Source organism: Pan paniscus, chromosome 1, assembly GCF_029289425.2.
Source record: "Pan paniscus chromosome 1, NHGRI_mPanPan1-v2.0_pri, whole genome shotgun sequence".
Taxonomy (NCBI): domain Eukaryota; kingdom Metazoa; phylum Chordata; class Mammalia; order Primates; family Hominidae; genus Pan; species Pan paniscus.
In genome coordinates this window covers 21,419,811-21,443,865 of record NC_073249.2, presented here as the reverse complement: position 1 = coordinate 21,443,865, position 24,055 = coordinate 21,419,811, and the positions used below count along the sequence as shown (strand labels likewise).

General features: G+C 55.4%; 1 protein-coding gene and 1 long non-coding RNA gene across 4 annotated transcripts; one reads left to right on the top strand and one right to left on the bottom strand.

The window, feature by feature from the left end:
* Positions 1–1,339: 1,339 nt before the first annotated feature.
* Positions 1,340–2,734, bottom strand: LOC134729085 (uncharacterized). The gene is made up of 2 exons (XR_010109952.1): positions 2,663–2,734; positions 1,340–2,180 (listed from the first exon to the last, which is right to left on the bottom strand). It is a non-coding gene; the product is annotated as an uncharacterized LOC134729085 (long non-coding RNA).
* Positions 1,890–20,891, top strand: IBA57 (iron-sulfur cluster assembly factor IBA57). Of its 3 annotated transcripts, none has more exons than XM_034948441.3 (3): positions 1,890–3,346; positions 11,502–11,839; positions 11,932–20,891. In XM_034948441.3, the coding sequence occupies exons 1-3, from the start codon at positions 3,006–3,008 to the stop codon at positions 12,321–12,323; spliced, it is 1,071 nt and encodes a 356-aa protein (XP_034804332.1). In that variant the 5' UTR covers positions 1,890–3,005; the 3' UTR covers positions 12,324–20,891. The 3 variants fall into 3 exon arrangements, with proteins under 3 accessions (XP_034804332.1, XP_054961065.1, XP_034804335.1); XM_055105090.2 differs by lacking the exon at positions 1,890–3,346 and adding an exon at positions 3,414–4,298; XM_034948444.3 differs by lacking the exon at positions 1,890–3,346 and adding an exon at positions 4,336–10,696.
* The last annotated feature ends 3,164 nt before the right edge of the window (positions 20,892–24,055 follow it).

The window sequence follows — 24,055 nt, the reverse complement described above, 5'->3', positions numbered from 1 at the left end:
CCCCAGGTGCCAGGCCCCAGTCCCCTGCCTGCTGATAAGGAGAACAGCAGCCGGGGTGGCTGGTGCAGAGAGTCCAGGAAGGCTTCTTAGAGGTGGCCTGGAGTTACGGCCTCACATGGCTCTGGCACTGGAATGTGGCCCCCAGGACTCTGGAGCTGAAAGCTCTGTTTCCTTTGAGTCCATTCGAACTGAAGTGGCCCCTGGTGTTCGTGGTGGCTTCTTTGGGGTGGGGGGGCCTAGGCAGGACAGATTCGGAGCCAGTGGGCCCGGCCCGGGGCACCAGGTTGCCGCACGCCTTTCCTGCTGCCTGTGCAGGGGTGGAAGCAAATTCCTCCTCTGGCTGAGGACCAGGCTGACGTGAGCCCAGAGGAACTCGACCCCCGCCCGTGGGTGTTGTCTGCGCCACTCCCTGCCCCCGGTTTCATCCTGCCTGCCTTCCGCTCTGTCCGCATGGGGCTGCCCAGGGGGTACCGGGTCACCCTCAGGAACGCCAGGCTCTGGCAGAGGAAGGGGTGGCGGCTGCAGCCAGTGGCTAGGGAGCGCATTCTAGGCCTGGCCTATCTCAGTCAGGAAGCTGGCGTCTGGCGGGGGACTGAGGCCCAGGGACCTTGGGGGACCCAGCTGATTTGCTCCAGGCTCCTCACCATGCCCGGAGCCTCGCCTGGTTGGGTAGGCAGGGTCCGGGGCCTCACAGGGCTTGGGGCAGGTGGGGATGCTGTGAGGAGGGTCCAGAAGGGCAAGCGGGAGCTCCAGGGACGAGGAAGCTGCAGTGAAGAGAGTGGGGTAACGGCAGGGCCTCCATGGCCACATCCAGGGCCTGCGGGAATTCGCGGACTGCCCAATGTCACCTGAGCCCCTAAGGCATGCCGGCTGCTGGCCCAGGCCCTTGGGACACGGCAGGGAGCTATGGCAGAGACTTTCTGCTTGGCCAAACTCCGGCTGGGATCTGGAACTTTCTCCTAGGCCCATCTGTGCACTTGCTTGGAAAATCCAGTTTTAGTAAGAGCCCTACTGAGTCAGTTTAGCCAGAACCCCACACCCTGGATATCTCACCCTCGATGACATCCAATCAGGTCCCTCATCCTCCACCATCACCTGGTGATGTCTGATCACCCTGCCTGCCTAGAGCAAGGACCCTGTGAGGTGGGTTTAGCCAGACCCCTCAGCCCTGATGTCTCCTTAGTCATTCCCACCCACAGACCCCACGCTGCTCCTCGGCTTCTCCACCCTCTACCCTGCTGTGTTGGGGTTGAGCTCCATCTCCCCCAAGGCCGCCAGGCAGGGCCCCACACCACATGATGCGCCTTGGTGCAGTCTTCCTCACTGACATTACTACGCATCATGAGGAATTTTTTTATTCAACAGATACACAAAGACCTCTGCTTGCTGGGACTCTGCACCATAAAGACACATTGAATAAGTCTTCTTTGGTGCTTTGAGTGGAGGGCAGTGGAGAGGGGAATGTCAACAGGGTGCATGGGCCCTAGGAGGCCAGCAAGGCAGGGATGGCTTGGACCAGGGCAGTCAGACTCTAGGGCTGAAGGCTGCTGGGGCCACCTTGTAGATGTGTCACCTACTACCAGGGAAAGTGGCCACTGTACAGGGCTGCTCAGCAGGGGGCATGGGACATCACTCCTCGAGAAAGCATGGTGGGGTGGATATGTCATAGCAGTGTGTGGTTCCTGCCTAAATTGTCCTCTGTGAGTTCAGCTGTGAAGAGAGGATGAGAGTTATTGGAAGGATGTTCTGTGGGAGGACAGGCTGGGCTCCAGGGGAGCTTGGAGTCCTGCACTGAAGAGGACTATAGACACATGATGGGGGTGACCCTGGCCTGAAAAAAGCAGGTTACCAAGGATGTGATTTGAAGCTGTGATTGTGTCTCATCATGTCACACTGATTAGGGGTGCGGAGGGGTTGTGGGCTGGATGGTGCCTGTCCTTATCCGTGGAGACACTTGGGGATGGAGCCTCCTGCCACCTGCAGCTGAAGTCCCAATGGTCCAGCAAATGAAAAAAATGACACAACAGCCACACGTGGACGCTGGCGAACTGGTAGGAAAGAGGAAGCGGCCTGGTGCGGTAGCTCACGCCTGTAATCCCAGCACTTTGGGAGGCCAAAGCCGGTGAATCGCTTGAGCCTAGGAGTTTGAGACCAGCCTGGACAACATGGGGAGACCATTTCTACAAAAAAATACAAAAATTAGCTGGTGTGGTGGCTAGTGCCTGTAGTTCCAGCTACTCAAGAGGCTGAGGAGGGAGGATTGCTTGAGCTCCGGAGCTTGAGGCCAGCCTGGGCAACATAACCAAGACCCTGTCTTTACAAAAAATAAAAATAAAAATAAAAATAAAATGCTGACACATGCTAGACCGTGGATGGACTTTGAGAATACTATGCTGAGTGAAATAAGCCGTCGCAAACGACAAATCCCGTAGGATTCTGCTCCTGTGAGGTCCCTAGAGGAGGCACGCTCATGGAGCCAGAGGGTACAATGGGAGCTCCAGGGGCTCGGGAGTGGGTGTTTAACAGGGAGTTTCAGGTTGGGAGGATGAAGAGGTTCTCGAGATGAGTGACGGTGCCCGACATGGGTGGGTGAAAACGAGGAAGGCCACCGAATGGGACATGGGATGGCGCTTAAGAGGTAGGCAGAAACCTCGTTACCTACCGAGGGTGGAGCCTGCGTGCTGACGGATAGGCCGAGTCCCCGCCCCGAAACACACCTCGCGCACGATGCTCCGCCCCACACGCATGCCCCACCCACCCAGCATGCACGCTCGCCCCGCCCGCCCCTTCCAGCCCGGGAGGCCCTGCTCCTCACGCACGCACTCTCAGTCGGCCCCAACCGGCGCTGCTCCGCCCCTCAGGCACGCACGTTCCGTTCACCCCTCACGCACGCACTCTGCGCCTGCCCCTTCCCGCCTCCCTCCGGCGGCCACCGCCAGGGGCCGCTGTGGCACCCGCCCCTCCCGCTTCCTTGGGCACTTCCCGCTGCCCCACTCTTGTCCAAGATGGCGACCGCGGCGCTGCTTCGAGGCGCCACTCCGGGGCGAGGCGGCCCGGCCTGGCGCTGGCGGCTGCGCGCGGTCCCAAGGTGCCGCCTGGCCCACAGCTCCTGCAGTCCTGGTGGCGACTCAACGGCCGGAGCGGACTGGGCCTGCTTCCGGCTGGACGGGCGCACCCTGCTGCGCGTGCGCGGCCCCGACGCGGCGCCCTTCCTGCTAGGGCTGCTGACCAATGAACTGCCGCTGCCGAGTCCCGCGGCCGCGGGGGCCCCGCCTGCTGCGCGCGCGGGCTACGCCCACTTCCTGAACGTGCAGGGCCGGACGCTGTATGACGTCATCTTGTACGGGTGAGCGCGTGCTGGGAGGGCGCTCGGGGGCGGGCACCCAGGGGAGTGGCCAGGGACCGGCACCCAGGGACAGGGCGGGCGCCCGGGGCCTGCAGAGGGCGTGCGGGGTGGGCACCCGGGGAGGGCCGGGATGGGGTGGAAGCTCAAGGGTGGGTGGGCCAGCGACTGGCACTCAGGGTCAGGCACCCAGGAGATTCCACTTGGGATGGACACCCAGGGGAAGCTCACCCAGGGCCCAGCACCCGGGGGAGGGCACCCAGAGGAGGGCTTGGCTCAACACCCAGGGATGGGTCAGCGACTCATCCAGGGGAGGCCTGGGTGCCAGCCCACCATATCAGAGCAGAGGCGTCTCTAGGTGGGCACCTCCCACGTGGGCCACCTGGTGACCCTTCTCCCTCCGCAGGGACAGGGGGTTCAGGGGCCCCGCCTGGTGGCAGAGCTGTGTTTCTGAGTGACAGCTTGTGGTGACACTCCCGAGTTCTGTTTACCTTGTGTTTCCCTGTGTCTCCCCATAGCTGGTCACATTGGCATTTGGCTCAGTCATCTGTGCTGACATCACGACTGTCAGTGATGTTCATGCCGGGTCAGGGCCTTGACTGCTTACAGCCTTGGGTTTCCCTTGCCCAGCTTCCAGGGACCTGGATCCCTGAAACCTCCGCCCGGTGGAGTGGATCTGGTTCGCGGCCGCCTGCCTGCTGTCCCTGCTATGGCGGACCCTGTTCTTGTTCTTTTCAGCTTACTCCTGTGTTTTGGTTTCAGGGGATGGACACCTTTTTAATGACTTCCTGAGCTACGTGGGGTGAATTTTTGGACTCATTGTGTCTCTGCTAGTGGCTTTACCTGATATCCTGGCTGGGTGTAAAAATCTAGCTTGGAAATTGTCACCGACAATGTTCACAACTTTGTTTTCTCGCTGCCAGCTTTTCTGAGAAGTCTGGTGCCGTTCTTATTGGTACGTGAACTGTGTTTTTCTCAGAAGCTTTTCTTTATTCTTGATATCGTGAAATGTCATGCTGATGTGTCTTAGTTTGGGCTTTTTCCATATCACATCTCTGGGCACTTAGTGGGCTCTTTAAATCTAGAACCAGAGTTGGTGAAATACGGCCCTGAGGTCAGACCCAGCCCATTGCCGGTGTTTATAATAAAATTCTCTGGGAACCCCACCCGTTGGATTCCAGGTGGTCTGGGGCTTCTTTTTTTTTTTTTTTTTTGAGACGGAGTTTTGCTCTTGTTGCCCAGGCTGGAGTGCAATGGCACAATCTTGGCTCATTGCAACCTCTGCCTCCAGGGTTCAAGAGATTCTCCCGCCTCAGCCTCCCAAGTAGCTGGGACTACAGGTGCCTGCCACCATGCCCGGCTAATTTTTGTATTTTTAGTAGAGACAGGGTTTCACCATATTGGCCAGGCTGGTTTCACACTCCTGACCTCAGGTGATCCACCCGCCTCGGCCTCCCAAAGTGCAGGGATTACAGATGTGAGCCACTGTGCCTGGCCTGGGGCTGCTTTTGTCTAGAGTGGTAGAGTTGTGGCACGAGTGTGGCCCTCAAGCCTAAGTTATTCACTGGCCCTTTACAGAAAAAGTGTGCCCACCCTAGCTCAATAGGCTTAAATCTTCATGTCCCAGTTCAGAGATATAGTCATCATAGTCTGTCTTATGTATTCATTACATTCTGTCTAGCTGCTTTAATTTCTTCATCTTAAGAACTACAGTCTTTGATTCTCTGGAGCCTTCTATGTTAGTACTTTGCTGTTCACATGTTAGCCTTACAATGATGTTGATTTTGGTCCCCAAATTCCCTTCCATATTTCTATAGTCCTCTCTTGTCCTTTTCCCTTTGAGTCCTAGTTCAATTGAATTCCTATTCTTAATAAGTGTTTTGTGGTGTAAAGTACAGCTGACTTTGCACTACATAGGTCACTTATGCGTGGATTTTCCTTCACCTCTGCCACCCTGAGACGGCAAGACCAACCCTTCTTCTCCTTCCTCCTCCTCAGCCTACTCAACATGGAGACCATGAGGATGAAGATGTTTATGGTGATCCATTTCCATTCAGTGAAGAGGAACTACATTTCCTCTTCCTTAGGATTTTCTTCCTGGGATTTGTAGCTTACCGTATTGTAATACAGTATATAATAGCATAAAACATAAAAAATATGTGCCACTTGACTGCGTATGTTATACATAAGGCTTCCAGTCAACAGGAGTCTGTTAGTAGTTAAGCTTTTGGGGAGTCAAAGCTTAAAGGTGGGTTTTCAACTGTGTGGGGGCCAGTGTCCCTAGCCCTTGCATCATTCAAGGGTCAGCTGTCTGTCCTTTCTGTGTCTCAGGGCTTTTTCCTCTTCATCCTTTCTTGCCTGGTCTGGAGCTTGTCTGCAGACCTACTGGGCCCCAGTTCCCCTTACCAAGCATATGCTTGGTGGCTCTTCTGTGGCTTTCTATTTGCTCTCATTGTGGGGGTCTCTGTCCTCGAGGTCTGCAGGAGGAGTTAATTTTCTTCACTTGTGCTGGGTGTCTGGTGTGTCCGCCACTGTTCTGAGTGCTGAGGGCATTGGAGGCGGCTCTGTTCTTCCCCAGCTCAGCACTGAAGGGTGACGTCATCCAACTCTGGTCTCCCTTCTGAGATGTGACACAAAGTCACAGGCCAGGGAGCTCCACTCTGAGGGGTCAGGTGGGGCGGGACCATCCTCTGTGGGATTCAGCATCTGTGTAATAATACTTGAAACCCTCTAGCTTCAGTTCTGTTGGAGTTCATGGCCCTGTTTCTCCTCAGCCGTCAGAAGAGGGACACAACAAGGTTACCTCCTTGAGTGTCTCCCCAGGGGTGGTGGGCGACAGGTGTCCAGATGCCACCCCTCCCAGCTATGTGGCGTGGGTGGGCTTAGGGCTGTGCTCGTTGGGCACGTTTAGTTCAGTTCATGAGAGTGTAAACTCTTTTCCTTGTCAGGCTGCTGTTGGCTGTTGACCTCCCTCTCTGTGGTTTGCCCCCTCTGGTCACTCCTCTGGGGAGAGGGCAGCCCACAGGTCAGGGACCACTTCTCCCTGGAAGCCTGTGTGTGTTCCTGCTTCTCTGGTCATTCCCTGCCCATCATTCCTTCATGGTTTTTTCCTGACTGTAGGATTTTTTATTTCAACTTTGATACTTAATATATCATCCTGAGCCATCGCTTCCTTAAAGCACCCTATTCTTTTTTCCTGAGTGTAGCGCCTTCTTTCAGATGAAACTATAGTTTTTTGGTTGTTGTCTTTTAATAGGAGTTGCTTTTTAGAGCAGTTTTAGGTTCTCAGCAAAAGAGCAGAATGTGCAGAGATTTCCCATATTACCTCACAACTTCCCCCACCAGAGTGCTATTTTCGTCACAACTGATGAACCTCTGTTGACATGCCATCATCACTTGGAGTGCAGTTTCCATGAGGGCTCACTCTTGGCTTGGTGTGTTCATGAGTTAGGCAAATGTATGATGACACATGTCTACCATTGTAGCATCACATACAGTAGTGTCACTGCCTTGAAATCCTCTGTGCCCTGCCCATCCATCCATCTCCCCTAACTCCTGGCCACCACTGATGTTTTCAGTATCTCCATAGTTTCATGCTTTTCAGAATGTCCTGTAGTTGGACTCATGCATCTGTAGCCTCTTCACATTGGCGTCCTTCACTTAGTGATATGCGTTTAGATTCCTCCATGTTTTTTCATAGCTTGACAGCTAATTTCTTTTTTTTTTTAGACAGAATCTTGCTCTGTCCCCCAGGCTGTAGTGCAGTGGCGCAATCTCGGCTCACTGCAACCTCTGCCTCCCAGGTTCAAGCGATTCTCCTGCCTCAGCCTCCTGAGTAGCTGGGATTACAGGCATGCACCACCACGCCCAGCTAATTTTTGTATCTTTTTTTAGTAGAGACGGGGTTTCACCATGTTGGTCAGGCTGGTCTCGAACTACTGACCTCATGATCCGCCCGCCTCGGCCTCCCAAAGTGCTGGGATTACAGGCGTGAGCCACGGCGCCCGGCCGACAGCTAATTTCTTTTAGTACTGGTTAGTATTCCATTGTCTGGATGGACCACAGTTTACTTGTCCACTCATCTACTGAGGGACATATTGGTTGCTTCCAAGTTTTGGCAATTATGGATAAAGCTGCTGTAAACATCCATGTGCAGATTTTCATATGGGTCTGAGTTTTTTTGTTTTTATTTTTTAGACACAGGGTCTCGCTCCATTGCCCAGGCTGGAGTGCAGTGGCACAGTTGTAGCTCAGTGTACCTTCAAACTCCTGGGCTCAAGTAATCCTCCCACCTCAGCCTCCCAAGTAGCCAGGACTACAGGTAGTTGAGGTCTCACTATGTTGCTCGGGCTGTTCTTGAACTCCTGGGCTCAGGCGATTCTCCTGCCTCAGCTTCACAAAGTGTTGGGATTGCGGGCATGAGCCACCATGCCTGGCCTCCTTAGCGTCCCTTTCTATCAGTTGGTTTTGATCTCTCTTCATGTAGGAGGCAGAGAGAGGCTGTAGGGTCATGTTGCAGGTAGGATTGTGGTCCAGTGGCCTTGCTGCGAGCTGGCCGGGGCAAGGATGTGGACTCAGTGCAGGGCTCAGCAGGCCCAAGAGTGTCAGGGCTGTGGCCTTGTGTCTGGCCAGCACTGAGGAGCAGGAGAGACTTGTCAGGCCTCTGGTGGCCTGGGGAGGAGGGAGGAAAGAGAAGGGAAGGAGTCAGGCCGGGTCCCAGAGCAGTGTTTTCCTGAACATGACTGGAAACCCTTGGATCTGATGGCCAGGGGACCCTTTCTTTCAGTTGGCTGGGCCAGAGCCACCCCTGACCTCCCTCCTCTTCCTGCACCCTTGCTCCCACCGGGGCTTCTGGGCTCAGCAAACAAAAGCACAGGACGCCCAGGTCCGTCTCAGACGAGCAACGGATGATCTGTAGGTGCATCCTATGTGGTATTTGGGATATACTAAAAAAAGTAATTTGTTGTCGATGTGAAATTCTGATTTAACCAGGTACCCTATATTTTCTTTGGCAACCCTGTCCCCTGCACCCCTCAGCGGTATCTGGAAATATTTTTGGTTGTCATGAGGGGGTGGGGTACAGGCCAGGGGTGCTGCTTAGCATCTGGACAGCCCCCACTATGGAGAATCATGAGGCTGAGAAAGCTCCCCAGGCCGGGGCTCTCCTGTGAGGCAAGTCTCCTGGCAGTCTTCAGGTGTGGCAGGGGTTGGGGTGGGCCCGGGGGTCACGTCCCAGCTCAGCTGGTCCTGAGAAGCTGCCTGGTAGACAGTCACCGGCACAGAGAGCTGGAAAGTGCCCTCGACCCCAGAACCTGGGTCCTGTGAGGACATCCACCCTGTGTGAGGCCAGGGAGTGCTCAGCAGATGGGGGCAGCAGGGGGTGTCAGCATGGGTGGGGGTTCCTGCCAAGGCAGGCAGCTGAGCTGGCCCCACCTCAGAGTGCAGGGGCCCTCAGCTTGATCTTTTCTGGGCTCCACTCTTGACTGATGGACCCATGGGGCACCCTGGCCCCACCCTGCCTGCCTTGCCCCAGCTCCTGCCCTTGCCCTGTAGGGCTCTGTGGCCTCCCCTGTGCGCCCGGCTCACTAGACCCTGGACCTGCGGTCCCTCAGCTCCACTCTAGTCCCCTTACTCTGTCCCTCTACTGCCTGGCGTCGCTCAGCTCCTCCCTGCCTGTCCAGGGCCCAGCATCCTGTGCCCATGACCTCACATCTGTCCCTCTGCCCGGGTCCCCCACTCACCTGTGTTTTGGTCCATCTTTGTCTGCTGACCCCACTATAGATTTTAAAGATACAAATATGCATGCACGTGGTTAAAAACTCGCTGATGTCAGATGGCTGGGATGAAAGGACTGCCTGCTGCCTTTCCTCTTGTAGTGCTCGGACACCTCTGCAGGGGAAGCTCCTTGTTTTTTTTTTTGTTGTTTTTTTTTTCACTTCTTATTTTGAAATAATTATAGATTCACAGGAAGTTGCAAAAAAAAAAAAAACAAAACAAAACCCGTGGGAGAGATCGCACGGACCCCTCCCCAATTCCCCTGATTGCACACACAGGGCATATCTGGAGTCTCTGGATTTGTGTGTCTTACTTTGTGCGTCTGTGCACGCATGTGTATAACTGCAGTTTTATCACGTGTGAATATCTGTGGCCATCCTCAGGCCCACGCGGCTTCCTGCTCCTGCCCCTGAATGGGCACCCCCAACACCCCGAAACCTGTTCTCAGCTGTAAAATCGTGTCATTTCAGGAGTGTCATAGATGGATGCATCGGCCTGTCACTTTTTAGCCTTACCCTTTTCCCTCACCATAGTGCCCTCAGATCCACCCACTTCTGTCCATCTCCAGCACCCTGTTCTTGCTGAGAAGTCCTCCATGGTGTAGTGGCACCTTGATTCTCCCTTTCTGGCTGTTACCAGTAGAGCTGGCTGCTGTGAGCTTTCGCTGCAGGTTTTGTGTGAGCTGCAGTCTTCGTTTCTCAGTGATCCATGCCCGGAAGTGAGAGGGCCAGGTCGTGGAGTAGTTGCTTGTTTGGTGTTGTGAGGACCTGCACCCTGTCTTCCAGAGGGCCACCCATTTTGCCTCCCCACCAGCAGCATGCCAGTGACCTGGTTTCTCCTCATGCTGGCCAGTGTTCAGGTTCACCACTGCATCTGTCTGGGCCACATCGCCTGTGTTTCCCTGGTGGCGTGGTGACCTTTTCGCAGCACACCTGCGGCTGCCCCTCTGTGCTGTCCTTGCTGTTCCTCCCGTCATCTTAGCTCATGTGTGTAAATGACATATGTTCCCCTCCCTTGTGGGTGTTGTTTTTGATGTCCTGTGACCGCTGTCCTGGAGTGTGGGCCAGATTCACTGGCTGTCACAGCTGGCTATGCCCACCCTCCCTGCGGCAGGGTCCTCAGTGAGACCTGTGCCTACTGGTTCTGGGTGATGAGCGTGAACGTTCTCCGTGGCTGCTGGCACGTGGGCATGACCACAGGGTAGAGTGAGACTGCAGAGATGAGGGCAGCAGGCCCCTGCTTGGCACCTGAAGCTCTGGGCAACTGGCAAGGACTGAGCCCTCTCCTGGCTGGAAGGGGCTGGGCCACCTGCTTGTGGGCTCGTCTCTGGAAGGCCCTCTGGGGGTCTTACTACCTCCCTGTCTCAGCTCCCACCGGCCTGTGAAGCCCTGTGCAGTCCACACCTGCAATCAACCCCAGCCATGGAGGTGGCTGTACCCCAGGTGTCTCCACTTAGTGCCCCCCCCCCCCGACATGCCCCACGCTGCCCGGCCTCTCCTCTTCCCACCATCCGTCTGGTCAGGGGTCATTCTTGTGGTGCCTGCCCAAATCCTTTGAGGAGGGCTGCCTGGAGCGCAGGTCAGAATGGCTCTGGGGCCCCGATTGGGTTCTGAGACTTGGCTTGGGGAGGCAGGTGGTGGGCATGGGCAGAGTGGGCTTCAGGCATGCTGTACCTCCCTGACAACCTCCTGGGCTCCTTGCTCCTCCCTCCTGCCCACCTTAGGACCCTTGGGCTCCTCGATGGCTTCCCTGGGCTGGAACAGGCAGGTCTGGTTCTCAGTGGCTGTGCACACCGTTCCCCTGCGGGGCCCTGCCCATCCCTGCTCCCACATCCAGCGGACTGTTGTCATTTCTGCCCTAGGCTCTGGGACTACTCCGGATGATGCCCTCGGGCAGGCTATTGTAGTTCTGCCAGTCCCTGGGCAAACGGGGTCTGTCTGCCCTGGCCCCTGTGAGCTCGTCTTTGCCTGCTTAGACGAGAGCTCTGGAGGCTCAGCTGCGCACGGCTGTGGGCAGGGCTCTCCATCCGCTGGTCCAGGTGTACCCTGCCTGGCCTGCTGTGCGTTGTCTGCATGCACCCTCGCATTGCTGTGGGCGCGGCACTCTGTGCTGGTCTCCAAGGTGCCCGCATCTAGCTGTGATGCGCGCCTTGGGAGGTGCTGCCCGGTGTGGCTGTGGGCGTGGCTCGATGTGGGCGTGGCTCCCTGCGTGTGGTGACCTGGGCGCTTGCCTTAAAGGCGTAGCCCCTTGTGGCTGAGGGCAGAGCTCTTTGCGTTGGTTCACGGTGTGCTCCTCTGCCCGGGTAAGGCGCGCTCCCTCATGCAGCCCTTTCTGGCCCACTCAGTTGGTGAGCTGCCATGCGCCCCTGCCTCTCTCCCTGCAGGCTCCAGGAACACTCGGAAGTGTCTGGCTTCCTCCTGGAGTGTGACAGCTCCGTGCAGGGCGCGCTGCAGAAGCACCTCGCGCTATACAGGATCCGGCGGAAGGTCACGGTGGAGCCGCACCCGGAGCTGCGAGTGTGGGCGGTGTTGCCCAGTTCCCCTGAGGCCTGCGGGGCTGCATCGCTGCAGGAGAGGGCAGGGGCTGCCGCCATCCTCATCCGCGACCCGCGAACAGCACGCATGGGGTGGCGGCTCCTCACCCAGGATGAAGGCCCAGCCCTGGTGCCCGGCGGCCGGCTCGGGGACTTGTGGGATTATCACCAGCACCGATACCTGCAAGGTATGGGTGGAGTGGGCACGCCGGGCTGGATTGCACGGGTGGAGCTGGACGATGTTCAATTCTCGCTGGTTTCCCCCCTCCAATCCCTGCAGGCGTTCCTGAGGGGGTCCGAGACTTGCCTCCTGGGGTGGCCCTGCCCCTGGAGTCCAACCTGGCCTTCATGAATGGCGTGAGCTTCACCAAAGGCTGCTACATTGGCCAGGAGCTGACGGCCCGCACCCACCACATGGGCGTCATCCGCAAGCGCCTCTTCCCTGTCCGGTTCTTGGACCCCCTTCCCACCAGTGGCATCACCCCTGGTGCCACGGTGCTGACTGCCTCAGGACAGACTGTGGGCAAGTTCAGGGCTGGCCAGGGCAACGTGGGGCTGGCCCTGCTGTGGTCAGAGAAGATCAAGGGTCCTCTGCACATCAGAGCCTCTGAGGGTGCTCAGGTGGCCTTAGCCGCATCTGTGCCAGACTGGTGGCCTACGGTCTCCAAGTAGTCTGAAGCCTTGGCTGGCGCAGGCTGATGGGGAGGCTGGGGCCTGGGGCCTTTGGCCTCTGTCCAGGGTCTTCCCGTCCCATCTGTCTGCTGCGCCTACTGGGTGGGAGCCCTGGTTTCCATCTGGGAAAGTCCCCCTTGTAGGTGCCCTGCCTGGCCCCACCCATGCTCAGGGGCCCCAGGCACGTGGGTTGTTTTCTCTCTGGACTTCCTGTGGCCCCAGAGGAGCCCACCGTGTGAGTGCTGGGCTCCAGATGGCGCCGGGTCCCAATCGTGGCTCCACACAGGGTTGTCTGGGAGGACGGGACGGTGTCTCTGGCCAGCACTGGCAGCTTCCGGGCCTTGTACCCTACTCTGCCTAGCATGAGCCTCATGGGGGGTTGGTCCCTGTGCCTGGAAGCTGGGCGGTGTCCAGGGTCTGCAGGCTGGGGCTCGGGCTTTGGGAGTTGTTTCACTGTGCTTGCTTCCAGCATGTCTCAGGGTGGGGCTATGCGTGGTCTAGAGGGGTCTGGGGCATTGGATCAGGTGGCATGTGGGTGTCTACACATCAAAGAGCACACAGGGATGAGCCACTAGGTATCCCATGCTGGAGGCTTGTGGAAGGCTGTGCCCATCTCCCATGTTTCCCCACCTCTGTTCCTCCTCAGAGCCCTCCAGGAGCGTGGGGTGGGGGCCAGCGCAGGGCTCAGGAGCCAGCAGGGCAGAGTTCTGCCTGTGTGTGCTGGGTTTTGGCATAGCCTGTGTTTGCAGTGAGAGTGACTTGCTGTCAGTCACGGGGCACAGCCTCCTGTTCACCCACTGGCTTCCCCCTTCCCACTGAAGTGTGAGCTCTATGTTTCAGGGCATCTATTAAAGAGTGAGCCACAGGCAGCCCCTTGGGAGCTCTGGTTTCATTTGGGGGAGAGGGAGGTGGGGGCTTAGTTTTTGTGATCTGGCTGACTGGACCCCGGGAACAGCGCTCCTTTGAGAACGCCCAGACCTACCAGATGAAGCACTTGGCATGGCTGCAGGCCAGCAGGGGAGGCCTCAGAGGCCCAGGCTGGGCGCGTGGGTGCTGAGTCTGCAAAGGACAGCCCCATGGCTGTGAGCTGTCGGCTGCAGGGCGCAGGGCCTGGGGGGCAGGCGTTTGGGCCACCAAGCTGGACGTTAGGGTGGCCACAGAGGGCCAAGCAGGCAGGGAGCCTGTGCTGCCATCCTGGGGGGCCACAGGTGCTCTCTAGAAATCTGCAGCCATGGCGGTTTTGGGGTCAGGGGTCTAAAGGCAGCTCTGAGCTGCAGTGTAGTTTGTGATCACCTAGGAGGAGGGTGTAGAGCGGATGGACAGGAGGAAGCGGCTGCAGCTGGAGGGAAGAGAAGGGCCGTCCAGCCTCACCCGCTGCAGTCAGCTCTCCCATGGGCAAGGAAACAGCTAGGTGGCCCTGACCCCTGCGGTCCTGAGAGCCGGTGGCCTTCAGCCCCTCTTGGACAGGTCATGGTCTGGAAGTGCCCAGCGCAGGATGGATTCCAGACCAGCATCCCTGCAACCTTTTCAGCCCCACTGGCTGCTGCTTTAAACTGGCATGGAGACATTTGATCAGCTTCCCGGCCAGTTTTCTCTCCAGCTCAGCCAGGAGTGGGTGCCTGTGGCCTGTGTCACCAAGAGCTGGTGTCTCCTGCATGAGAGGCATGCACCCCTGGAATGAGGGTCTGTGCCTTGAGCTCAAAGTGTCCCGGCTCTGTCATCTGCCTGAAGTTGCCTGGCTTTTCCAGCGGGGCCTCCCTGAGTGCTGCAGCATCTGGGAGCATCCTAGCCTGTCCCGTGGGTGTGGCTGGGTGAGGGCTAGGAGGTGAGCCAGGAAGGAAGCACTCCGCTCCAGAGTGAGGTGCCGCCTGAGCCATCCTGTGCCCCCTCAGTGTCTTCAGGTCTCTGCAGGTGTCGGGATCTCAAAATACTTGGTTCAGATCAAACACATTTCGTGTTCTTCTGTGTCCTTTTTTTTTTTTTTTTTTTTTTTTTGAGATGGAGTCTTGCTCTGTTGCCCAGGCTGGAGCTCAGTGGCACAATCTCTGCCCACTGCAACCTCTGCCTCCCAGGTTCCAGTGATTTTCCTGCCTCAGCCTCCTGGGTAGCTGGGACTACAGGCACATGCCCCATGCCCGGCTAATTTTTGTATTTTTAGTAGAGATGGGGTTTTACTGTGTTGGCCAGGATGGTCTCAATTACAGGCATGAGCCACTGTGCCCAGCCTCTTCTGTGTCTTTAAAAAGGAAAGTGTCAGTCAACAAAAGAGCCCCTCTGTCATACAAACCAAGTCAGTTTTCACCAAAATGTCCTTAGTCCTCTCAGAAAGGCCTGGCCTTTAGGACCTTGGAAGCAGGCCCTAAAGCGCATCGGCAGGGTCAGAGCTTTGTGTTCAGGAACACTGGGATCTGCTGAGAGCTGGTGTAGCCGCTCCAAAACTGCACACTGCTTTTCCTGTCTGCTTTAGTTTGTGTTGTAAAAACATAGGAAGTTCGTGTGTGTGTGTGTGTGTGTGTGTGTGTGTGTGTGTGAGTGTGTGAATTCAAGGCATAAGCTGCAGTTGTGTTATGTGGGTATAGTGCATGGTGGTGCAGTCTGGGCTTCTTACCCTCACACCTCCTGCCTCCCCTTGTTAGAGTCCCCCGCATCCACCTTCCACTTTCTGAACCCACATTGCCTGTTGGGCAGCTCCTGGTTGTGAGGCAGGACGTGTGGTGTTTGACTGTCTGTTTCTGAGCTGTTTTACTTAACACAGTGTATATGGTGCATCTTTAGGAGAGCATGCTTATATTTTCCTTTCAAAGCCAGATATGGGCGGGTGTGGTGGCTCATGCTTGTGATCCCAGCACTTTGGGAGGCTGAGGCAGGAGGATTGCTTGAGCCCAGGAGTTTGAGAGCAGCCTGGGCAACATATCAAGACTCTGTCTCTTAAAAAAAAAAAAATCAGCCAGGCATGGTGGTCCACACCTGTGGTCCCACCTATTCGGGAGGCTGAAGTGTGAGGATCACTTGAGCCCAGGAGGTTGAGGCTGCAGTGAGCTGTGATTGTGCCACTGCACTCCAGCCTGGGCAACAGAGCAAGACCCTGTCTTAAAACAAAGAAAGAATAAAAAAGAAGAGAAGTTGCAGTTGGTAGTATTTCCAGAGCCCGGCAGACAGTGTAGAAACTGTGAGAAACCCACCTCCAAATCAGGCCTTAGATAGAAAACATCCTAAGAAGTATACGTTCATTGTAAAATCATTATCGTCATCATCTTCTAATCCCCAAGGAGACAAGCTCCCTGTTCTGTGTTCTTGTATGAGGCGGTCAGTCAAGCGCAGCCCGAGAGGAGAGGCGGGAGCCCGGGAGAGCCTCTGCTAGACCTTTCCTGGCGCTTCCCCAGGAAAGGCAAGGCAGGGCAGATGTGCGGCTGGCCAGCTGGAGTGATTTCCATGGGCTCCAAGCTGTAGGAGTGGTCCCTGGCTGCCAGAGTGCTCTGGCCAGATAGAGGTGGGCTCTGGACTGGTGAGGCTGCATCGCAGAGGCGTGCACACCAAGCTGGGCCCTTATCTGTAAGGACTGGCTGGCCTGGGAGGGGCAGTCTCACAGCCAGAAGGTGGAATTTTTTTTTTTTTTGAGATATCAAAACATCCTAAGGTACAGGAAAGAAATTGTCAACACACACACAGTACCATAAACAAGGCCCAGCAGAAAGGCAGACAGAAGCACACACACCAATGTTCTGATCTTAGAGTAAGCAGACACATCACATGGAATGAGGATGTTTAATATATTTAAAGAAAACAATTTATGCACAGGAAGCAAGAGACTATAAAAATGACCAAGCAGATTTTAAAAAGAGAACTTGTTGAAATAAAAATAAAATACTCTAAAAAATAATCCATGATGTGTTTCCTGAAGAATCGGGAACTGTTTGAAGAAATGACCCCAAAGTACAGCACAGAAAGACAGAGCTGGAAAATATGAGATGGGATGAGACAAGAAGATGGAGAGTTTAGTATGACATCCGCAATTTACGAGTAATTCCAGAAGGAGGGGAAAGAGAATATGGGGTGGAGGCAAGTATTCAGAGAAATACGGCCGAGAACTTTCCCAAACCGACAGGAGCCCCTGCTGCTTAGGTTCAGGAATCCAGCAGCTCCCAAGCAGCATAGTTAAAAAGCTCTACCCAAACAGTCACGTCTTGGTGAAAGTACAGAATCTCATGACAAAGAGATCTTAAAAGAAGGCAGAAAAGAAAGAGATTATCTGGAAAGAAGAAAATAAGTAGTTGATTAAAAGCAACAGTGGAAGCCAGAAAGATAGTAAATAATATCTTCAAAGTCCTGGGAGAAAATAGTGATAGCCTAGAATTGTGTACCCAGAAAATCCGTCTTTCAAGAATGAGGGGCCAGGCGCAGTGGCTCACGTCTGTATTCCCAGCACTTTGGGAGGCCAAGGCAGTTGGATCACCTGAGGTCAGGAGTTCAAGACCAGCCTGATCAACATGGTGAAACCCTGTCTCTACTAAAAATACAAAAATTAGCTGGGTGTGGTGGCATATGCCTGTAATCCCAGCTACTCGGGAGGCTGAGGCAGGAGAATCACTTGAACCTGGGAGGCAGAGGTTGCAGTGAGCCAAGATTGTGCCATTGCACTCCAGCCTGGGCAATAGAATGAGACTCTGTCTCAAAAAAGAAAAAAAAAAAAGGGGGCTAAATGCATTTTCATACCACGAAACTGCCCTCACTCCAGAGTTTGCTGCCAGCAGAGCCTAGAGCGTCTAAGGCATGTCTGGGCTTCTGGCGAGGGATCCTCTGGGGAAGCTGGAGATGGAAGGAGTGAATAGGCAGGAAGGTGGATTTGTGGGCATGTCTAAAACACCACATCTAGAAGCTTCTACTTAGAATGCCTACTTTTGGAGTTTATAAAAAAGATGCCACATGTTGAGTTGGGAGAGAGGTGCCCAAACCTACAGTGTTCTAAAGTCCCCCTACTGGTCGGAAGGAGGGCACTTACACTGACTTCAGCATCTGTTACAAGGCTTATCAAAGTTTTCAGATAATCTCTAAAAGAATGGAAATATATCTTCCAAACTATAGAGGGAAGACCATGGAATTTAAAAGCCAGTCCTTCAAGGAGAAATGAACAAACTCAAAATCGTAGTTGGGAGTGTTTTTTTTTTTTCTCTGAGACAGGGTCTCACTCTTGCCCAGGCTGGAGTGGAGTGGCATAAACACAGCTCACTACAGCCTCAACCTCCTGGGCTCAGATGATCCTCCTGCCTCAGCCTCCTGAGTAGCAGGAACTACAGGTGTGAGTCATCACACTCAGCTAATTTTTTTTTTTTTTTTTTTTTTTTACTTTTTGTAGAGATGGGGGTCTCACTGCGTTGCCCAGGCTGGTCTTGAATTTCTGGGCTCAGGTGATCTTCCCACCTCAGCCTCCTGAGTAGCTGGGACCACAGGTGCATGCTAATTTTTAAAATTTTTTGTTTTTAAATGCTGGTCTTCAACTCTTGTCCCCAAGTAGCTGGGACTGGGGCATGAGGCACTGTGCTAACTTCATGTTGAAATTGAATTGCCGAGTGCTCAATGGTGCCCAGGCTGGAGTGCGGTGGCGTGATCTCGGCTTGCTACAACCTCCACCTCCCAGCCGCCTGCCAAAGTGCCGAGATTGCAGCCTCTGCCCGGCCGTCACCCCGTCTGGGAAGTGAGGAGCGTCTCTGCCTGGCCGCCCATCGTCTGGGATGTGAGGAGCCCCTCTGCCTGGCTGCCCAGTCTGGAAAGTGAGGAGCGTCTCTGCCCGGCCGCCATCCCATCTGGGAAGTGAGGAGCGCCTCTTCCCGGCCGCCATCACATCTAGGAAGTGAGGAGCGTCTCTACCCGGCCGCCCATCGTCTGGGATGTGGGGAGCACCTCTGCCCCGCCGCCCCATCTGGGATGTGAGGAGCGCCTTTGCCCGGCCGCCACCCCGTCTGAGAGGTGAGGAGCGTCTCTGCCCGGCCGCCCCGTCTGAGAAGTGAGGAGACCCTCCGCCCGGCAGCCGCCCAGTATGAGAAGTGAGGAGCCTCTCCGCCCGGCAGCCGCCCCGTCTGAGAAGTGAGGAGCCTCTCCACCTGGCAGCCACCCCGTCTGGGAAGTGAGGAGCGTCTCCGCCCGGCAGCCACCCCATCCGGGAGGGAGGTGGGGGGGTCAGCCCCCTGCCCGGCCAGCCGCCCCGTCCGGGAGGGAGGTGGGGGGGTCAGCCCCCCGCCCGGCCAGCTGCCCCGTCCGGGAGGTGAGGGGCGCCTCTGCCCGGCCACCCCTACTGGGAAGTGAGGAGCCCCTCTGCCTGGCCAGCCGCCCCGTCCGGGAGGGAGGTGGGGGGGTCAGCCCCCCGCCCGGCCAGCCGCCCCGTCCGGGAGGTGAGGGGCGCCTCTGCCCGGCCACCCCTACTGGGAAGTGAGGAGCCCCTCTGCCTGGCCAGCCGCCCCGTCCGGGAGGGAGGTGGGGGGGTCAGCCCCCCGCCCGGCCAGCCGCCCCGTCCGGGAGGTGAGGGGCGCCTCTGCCCGGCCGCCCCTACTGGGAAGTGAGGAGCCCCTCTGCCCGGCCAGCCGCCCCGTCCGGGAGGGAGGTGGGGGGGTCAGCCCCCCACCCGGCCAGCCGCCCCGTCCGGGAGGGAGGTGGGGGGGTCAGCCCCCTGCCCGGCCAGCCGCCCCGTCCGGGAGGGAGGTGGGGGGTCAGCCCCCCGCCCGGCCAGCCGCCCCATCCGGGAGGTGAGGGGCGCCTCTGCCCGGCCGCCCCTACTGGGAAGTGAGGAGCCCCTCTGCCCGGCCACCACCCCGTCTAGGAGGTGTGCCCAACAGCTCATTGAGAACGGGCCAGGATGACAATGGCGGCTTTGTGGAATAGAAAGGGGGGGAAAGGTGGGGAAAAGATTGAGAAATCGGATGGTTGCCGTGTCTGTGTAGAAAGAAGTAGACATGGGAGACTTTTCATTTTGTTCTGTACTAAGAAAAATTTTTCTGCCTTGGGATCCTGTTGATCTGTGACCTTACCCCCAACCCTGTGCTCTTTGAAACATGTGCTGTGTCCACTCAGAGTTAAATGGATTAAGGGCGGTGCAAGATGTGCTTTGTTAAACAGATGCTTGAAGGCAGCATGCTCATTAAGAGTCATCACCACTCCCTAATCTCAAGTACCCAGGGACACAAACGCTGCGGAAGGCCGCAGGGTCCTCTGCCTAGGAAAACCAGAGACCTTTGTTCACTTGTTTATCTGCTGACCTTCCCTCCGCTATTGTCCTATGACCCTGCCAAATCCCCCTCTGTGAGAAACACCCAAGAATGATCAATAAAAAAAAAAAAAAAAAAAAAAAAAAAAAGAAATTGAATTGCCATCCTAACAGTGTTAAGAGATGGGGCCTGTAAGAGGTGATTTGGCTGTGAGGGCTCCACTCTCCAAGGGCGGAGTTAATGTTATGAAAGGGTAAGTCCAGCCCGCTTGTTCCTCTCTTGCCCTCCAGTGTTCAAAGCACCATCTTGGAGGTGGAATTCCCAAGTCGGCCAGTTCCTGGATCTTGGACTGTCCGGTCTCCAGAACCGTGAGCCAATAAACCTCTGTTCCTTGTAAATGAGTCAGCCTCAGTTATTCTCTTGTAGCAGCACAAATGGAGGCAGACACTTCCTTCACCAATCTCATGGGAGGCCCACTCCTGTGAGCTGCCTCCAGTTCCCCAGGCCACAGACTCCATCAGGGCTCACCTGGAGCCATCCCTGTCTCACCTGGAAGCTCTCCCACTCCTCTGGCCAGCCTGGGCATCTCCACCCAATATGAGTGATGGCGACTGATTCCCTTACTTTAGCAAGCTGGGAATAAGGAATGTTTGCCTGTTCTTATTCAGGGGTCTCTGCATCTCCACACTTGCACAGGTTGTGTGTACATACATTTTCCTGTCTTTCTGGTAAGCCCCTGGGGTGGAGCTCTGGGCCACAGGGCAGGAAAACTCAGTGTTGCTAGGAACTGCCAGACATTTTCCCGGAGTGAGTGCAGCATTTACATTCCCACCAGAAGTGTGCCAGGTTCCTGTCATCCTGCGTCCTCGCCAGCGCTTGGTGCTGTCAGTCTTCTTAGTTTCCATTTAGAGATTCAGTGTTTAAATTTTGAACGTCTTGGGTGAACACCTTGGTTTGAGAAAAGTAAGAAAAAGGGTCTGTCTGGCTATGGGCCATGGAGACCCAGGGCAGTGCTCCACGTGCCAACCCTGGGGCAGGGAGCCCAAGCTAGGACTGTGACTGTCTGGGCTGTGGGCATCTGACCATCTCCAGTGTCCCCGTCTTTGATTTCCCTGGCGATGGTGCTAGCTTAGTTTGTGCGCGTCGGCATTTGTGGGAGAAACGAAGGATTAATACATTTTGTTTTATGTCAGACTCTCTCAGTGAGAAGTTCTCAGGGACAATAATAGCAGGGGGTCCTGCTGAAGAAAAACTGGGAGATGGCTGAGCTCTGGTACATCTTTCATTGATTCATTCATTTCTTCATTCATTCAACCATGTATTGAATGCTTATAGCCAATGAAAATAAAGTACACAGTATATTTTATTGCTACGGGCTCTATGGTGAAAAATGAAGCAGGAAAGCGGGACAGGGTGTGTGTGGTGGGGACGGGGTGTGTGTGGTGGGGGGACGGGGAGTGTGTGGTGGGGACGAGGTGTGTGGTGGGGATGGGGTGTGTGTGGTGGGGACGGGGTGTGTGCGGTGGGGACGGGGTGTGTGCGGTGGGGACAGGGTGTGTGTGGTGGGGACGGGGTGTGTGTGGTGGGGACGGGGTGTGTGGTGGGGACGGAGTGTGTGGTGGGGACGGGGTGTGTGCGGTGGGGACGGGGTGTGTGCGGTGGGGACGGGGTGTGTGCGGTGGGGACGGGGTGTGTGCGGTGGGGACGGGGTGTGTGCGGTGGGGATGGGGTGTGTGTGGGGGGATGGGGTGTGTGGGGGAGGACGGGGTTTGTATGGTGGGGACGGGGTGTGTGGTGGGTGGGGTGTTTGTGGTGGAGACAGGGATGGGGCGTGTGAGGGCACTGGAGGTGTGGATAGCAGTTGGATACCCAGCTGGGGGTAGGCAGTCTGGAGGGTCCTGAATTTGGGAGCTCAGATGTGTGGGCCACCCGGACATGCTGGAGAAGGGCATTTGGGGAAAACGGCTCTGAGGGGTGGACACCTGCCCTCTGGCCTCACCAGCTGTGGACAGGTGTGTGCTGATTGTGTTTCTGGTCTTTTCAGGACGTCGTGCTGGGCTGCAGATGTTGCTGTTTTTTAATTGAAACTTTATTGCCCACTGGACATGGTGGCTCATGCCCCCTAATCCCCACCTAACCCTAATCCTAATCACAGCACTTTGGGAGGCTGTGGTGGGAGGATCACTTAAGCCTAGGAGGTTAAGACTGGAGTGCTGTACAATCGCACCACTGCATTCCACAGCCTGGGCAACAGAGGGGGACCCTGTCTCAAAAAAAAGAGAAACTTTTGTTGCCATAATAGTTGTAAGAAATAATACAGAGCGATCCCTTGTTCCCTCTGCCCAACTTTTCCTAACAGTGAGTCTTTGCAGAACACCACAGTCTCACACAAGGACATGGACTTTGATGCCATCCGGTGGCCTTACTTAGCCTCCGCCCATCTCGCTTAGCATCCCCAGGAAGATCCCTGTGTGGCCCTTTCACACCCATGTCTCTAACGCCATCTTATCCCTAATCCCTGGCAACCATAGCCCATCTTCCGTTTCTGGAATTTTGTCATCTCAGAAATGTCATATCCAGCTGGGCATGGTGGCTCACGCTTGTAATCCCAGCACTTTGGGAGACTGAGGTGGGCAGATCACTTGAGGTCAGGAGTTCGAGACCAGGCTGGCCAACATGGTGAAATTCCGTCTCTACTAAATACACAAAAATTAGTTGGGCGTGGTGGCACACGCCTGTAATCCAGCTACTCGGGAGGCTGAGGCAGGAGAATTGCTTGAACCCGGGAGACAGAGGTTGCAGTGAGCCAAGATCGTGCCACTGTACTCCAGCCTGGGTGACAGAGTGAGTGAGACTCTGTCTCCAAAAAAAAAAAAAGAAACATCATATCCGTGGGGTCATCCAGGTGCTGCCTCTGGCACGAGGACATGTGCTGGAGCTCTCTTCCAGCTGTTGCATAGTTCGTTCCTTTTTATTTCTGAGTTGTTTTTCCTAGGGTGTGAGCCACGTCTCTTTGCCCATCTGCCCATTTGTTTTGGGCTGAATCATGTCGCCCCAACAATGTCACAGGCTGAAGCCATCATCCCCAGGGACTTGGAATGTAACTGTGTTTGTAGATACGATGTTCACAAACGTTGATTAAGTTAAAATGAGGTCATATGGGAGGGCCCTAATTTAATCTGACTGTGTCCTGATAAAAAGAAGAAATCTGGACACACAAAAAGACCCCCAGGGTGCACACAGGGAGTAAAGGCCATGTGAGGGCACAGGGAGAAGGCAGGGGCTGCCAGCTGCGGAGAGAGGCCTCGGAGGAACCAGTCCTGCCCCCTTGATCTCGGACTCCTGCCTCCAGGACTGTGGGAAAATCAGTGTGCTGGTGGCTCAAGCCGGTCGAGGCAGCACTGAAGACACGTGGGTTGTTTGCAATTGTTGCTGTTACACCTAAAACTGCCATAAATATTCATGGTCAATTTACTGTGTGAACATGCGTTTTCATTTCTCTGGGCCTGGAAATGTGATTGCTGGGCCATATAGTAACTGCCTGTTCTGTTTTGTAAAAAACTGCTCAGCTGCTTTCTAGAGTGGCAGTCTGGTTTCACCTTCCACCAGCAGTGTGTGAGTGACCTGGTTTCTCCATGTCCTCCCCAGCACATGGGGTGGTCACTGCTTTTTGGTTCTCCCCCTTCTGATCTAAGTGTGGTGACCTCATGCTGTGATTTCAGTTTGTATTGTGTTGATGGCCAATGCCACCGAACACCTTTTCATGTGCTTACTTGCCATCTGTACATCCTCTTTGGTGAAACGTTTTTTGCCCATTCTCTCTGTTTTTGTTTTTTTTTTGTTTTTTTTTTTTTTTGAGACCGAGTCTTGCTCTGTCGCCCAGGCTGGAGTGCAGTGGCACAATCTCAGCTCACTACAACCTCCGCCTCCCAGGATCAAGTGATTCTCCTGCCTCAGTCTCCCAAGTAGCTGGGACTACAGGCGCCTGCCACCACACCTGGCTAATTTTGTATTTTTAGTAGAGACTGGATTTTGCCATGTTGGCCAGGCTGGGCTCGAATTGCTAACCTCAGGTGATCCGCCTGCCTGGGCCTCCCAAAGTGCTGGGATTATAGGCGCAAGCCACTGCACCTGGCCATTTTTTGCCCACTTTCTAATTGGATTGTTCATTTAATTCTCGTTGTTTAGCATGTCTTTTTTATTTATTTTTTTGAGACAGGGTCTGGCTCTGTTGCCCAGGCTAGAGTGCAGTGGTGTGATCTTGGCTCACTGCAGCCTCAACCTCCTGGGCTCAAGCGATCCTCCCGAGTCACTGGGACTACAGGTATGAGGTGCCACACCCCGCTAATTTTTGATTTTGTAGAGATGGGGTCTCACTCTATTGCCCAGGCTGGTCTTGAACTCCTAGGCTCAGACAGTGTTCTCACCTTGGCCTCCTAAAGTGCTGGGATCACAGGAGTGAGCCCCCACACCTGGCCTCAGTAGATACTGTGATACCATATGTCAGATCCAGTCGATTCTCATTATTTGGAAGTA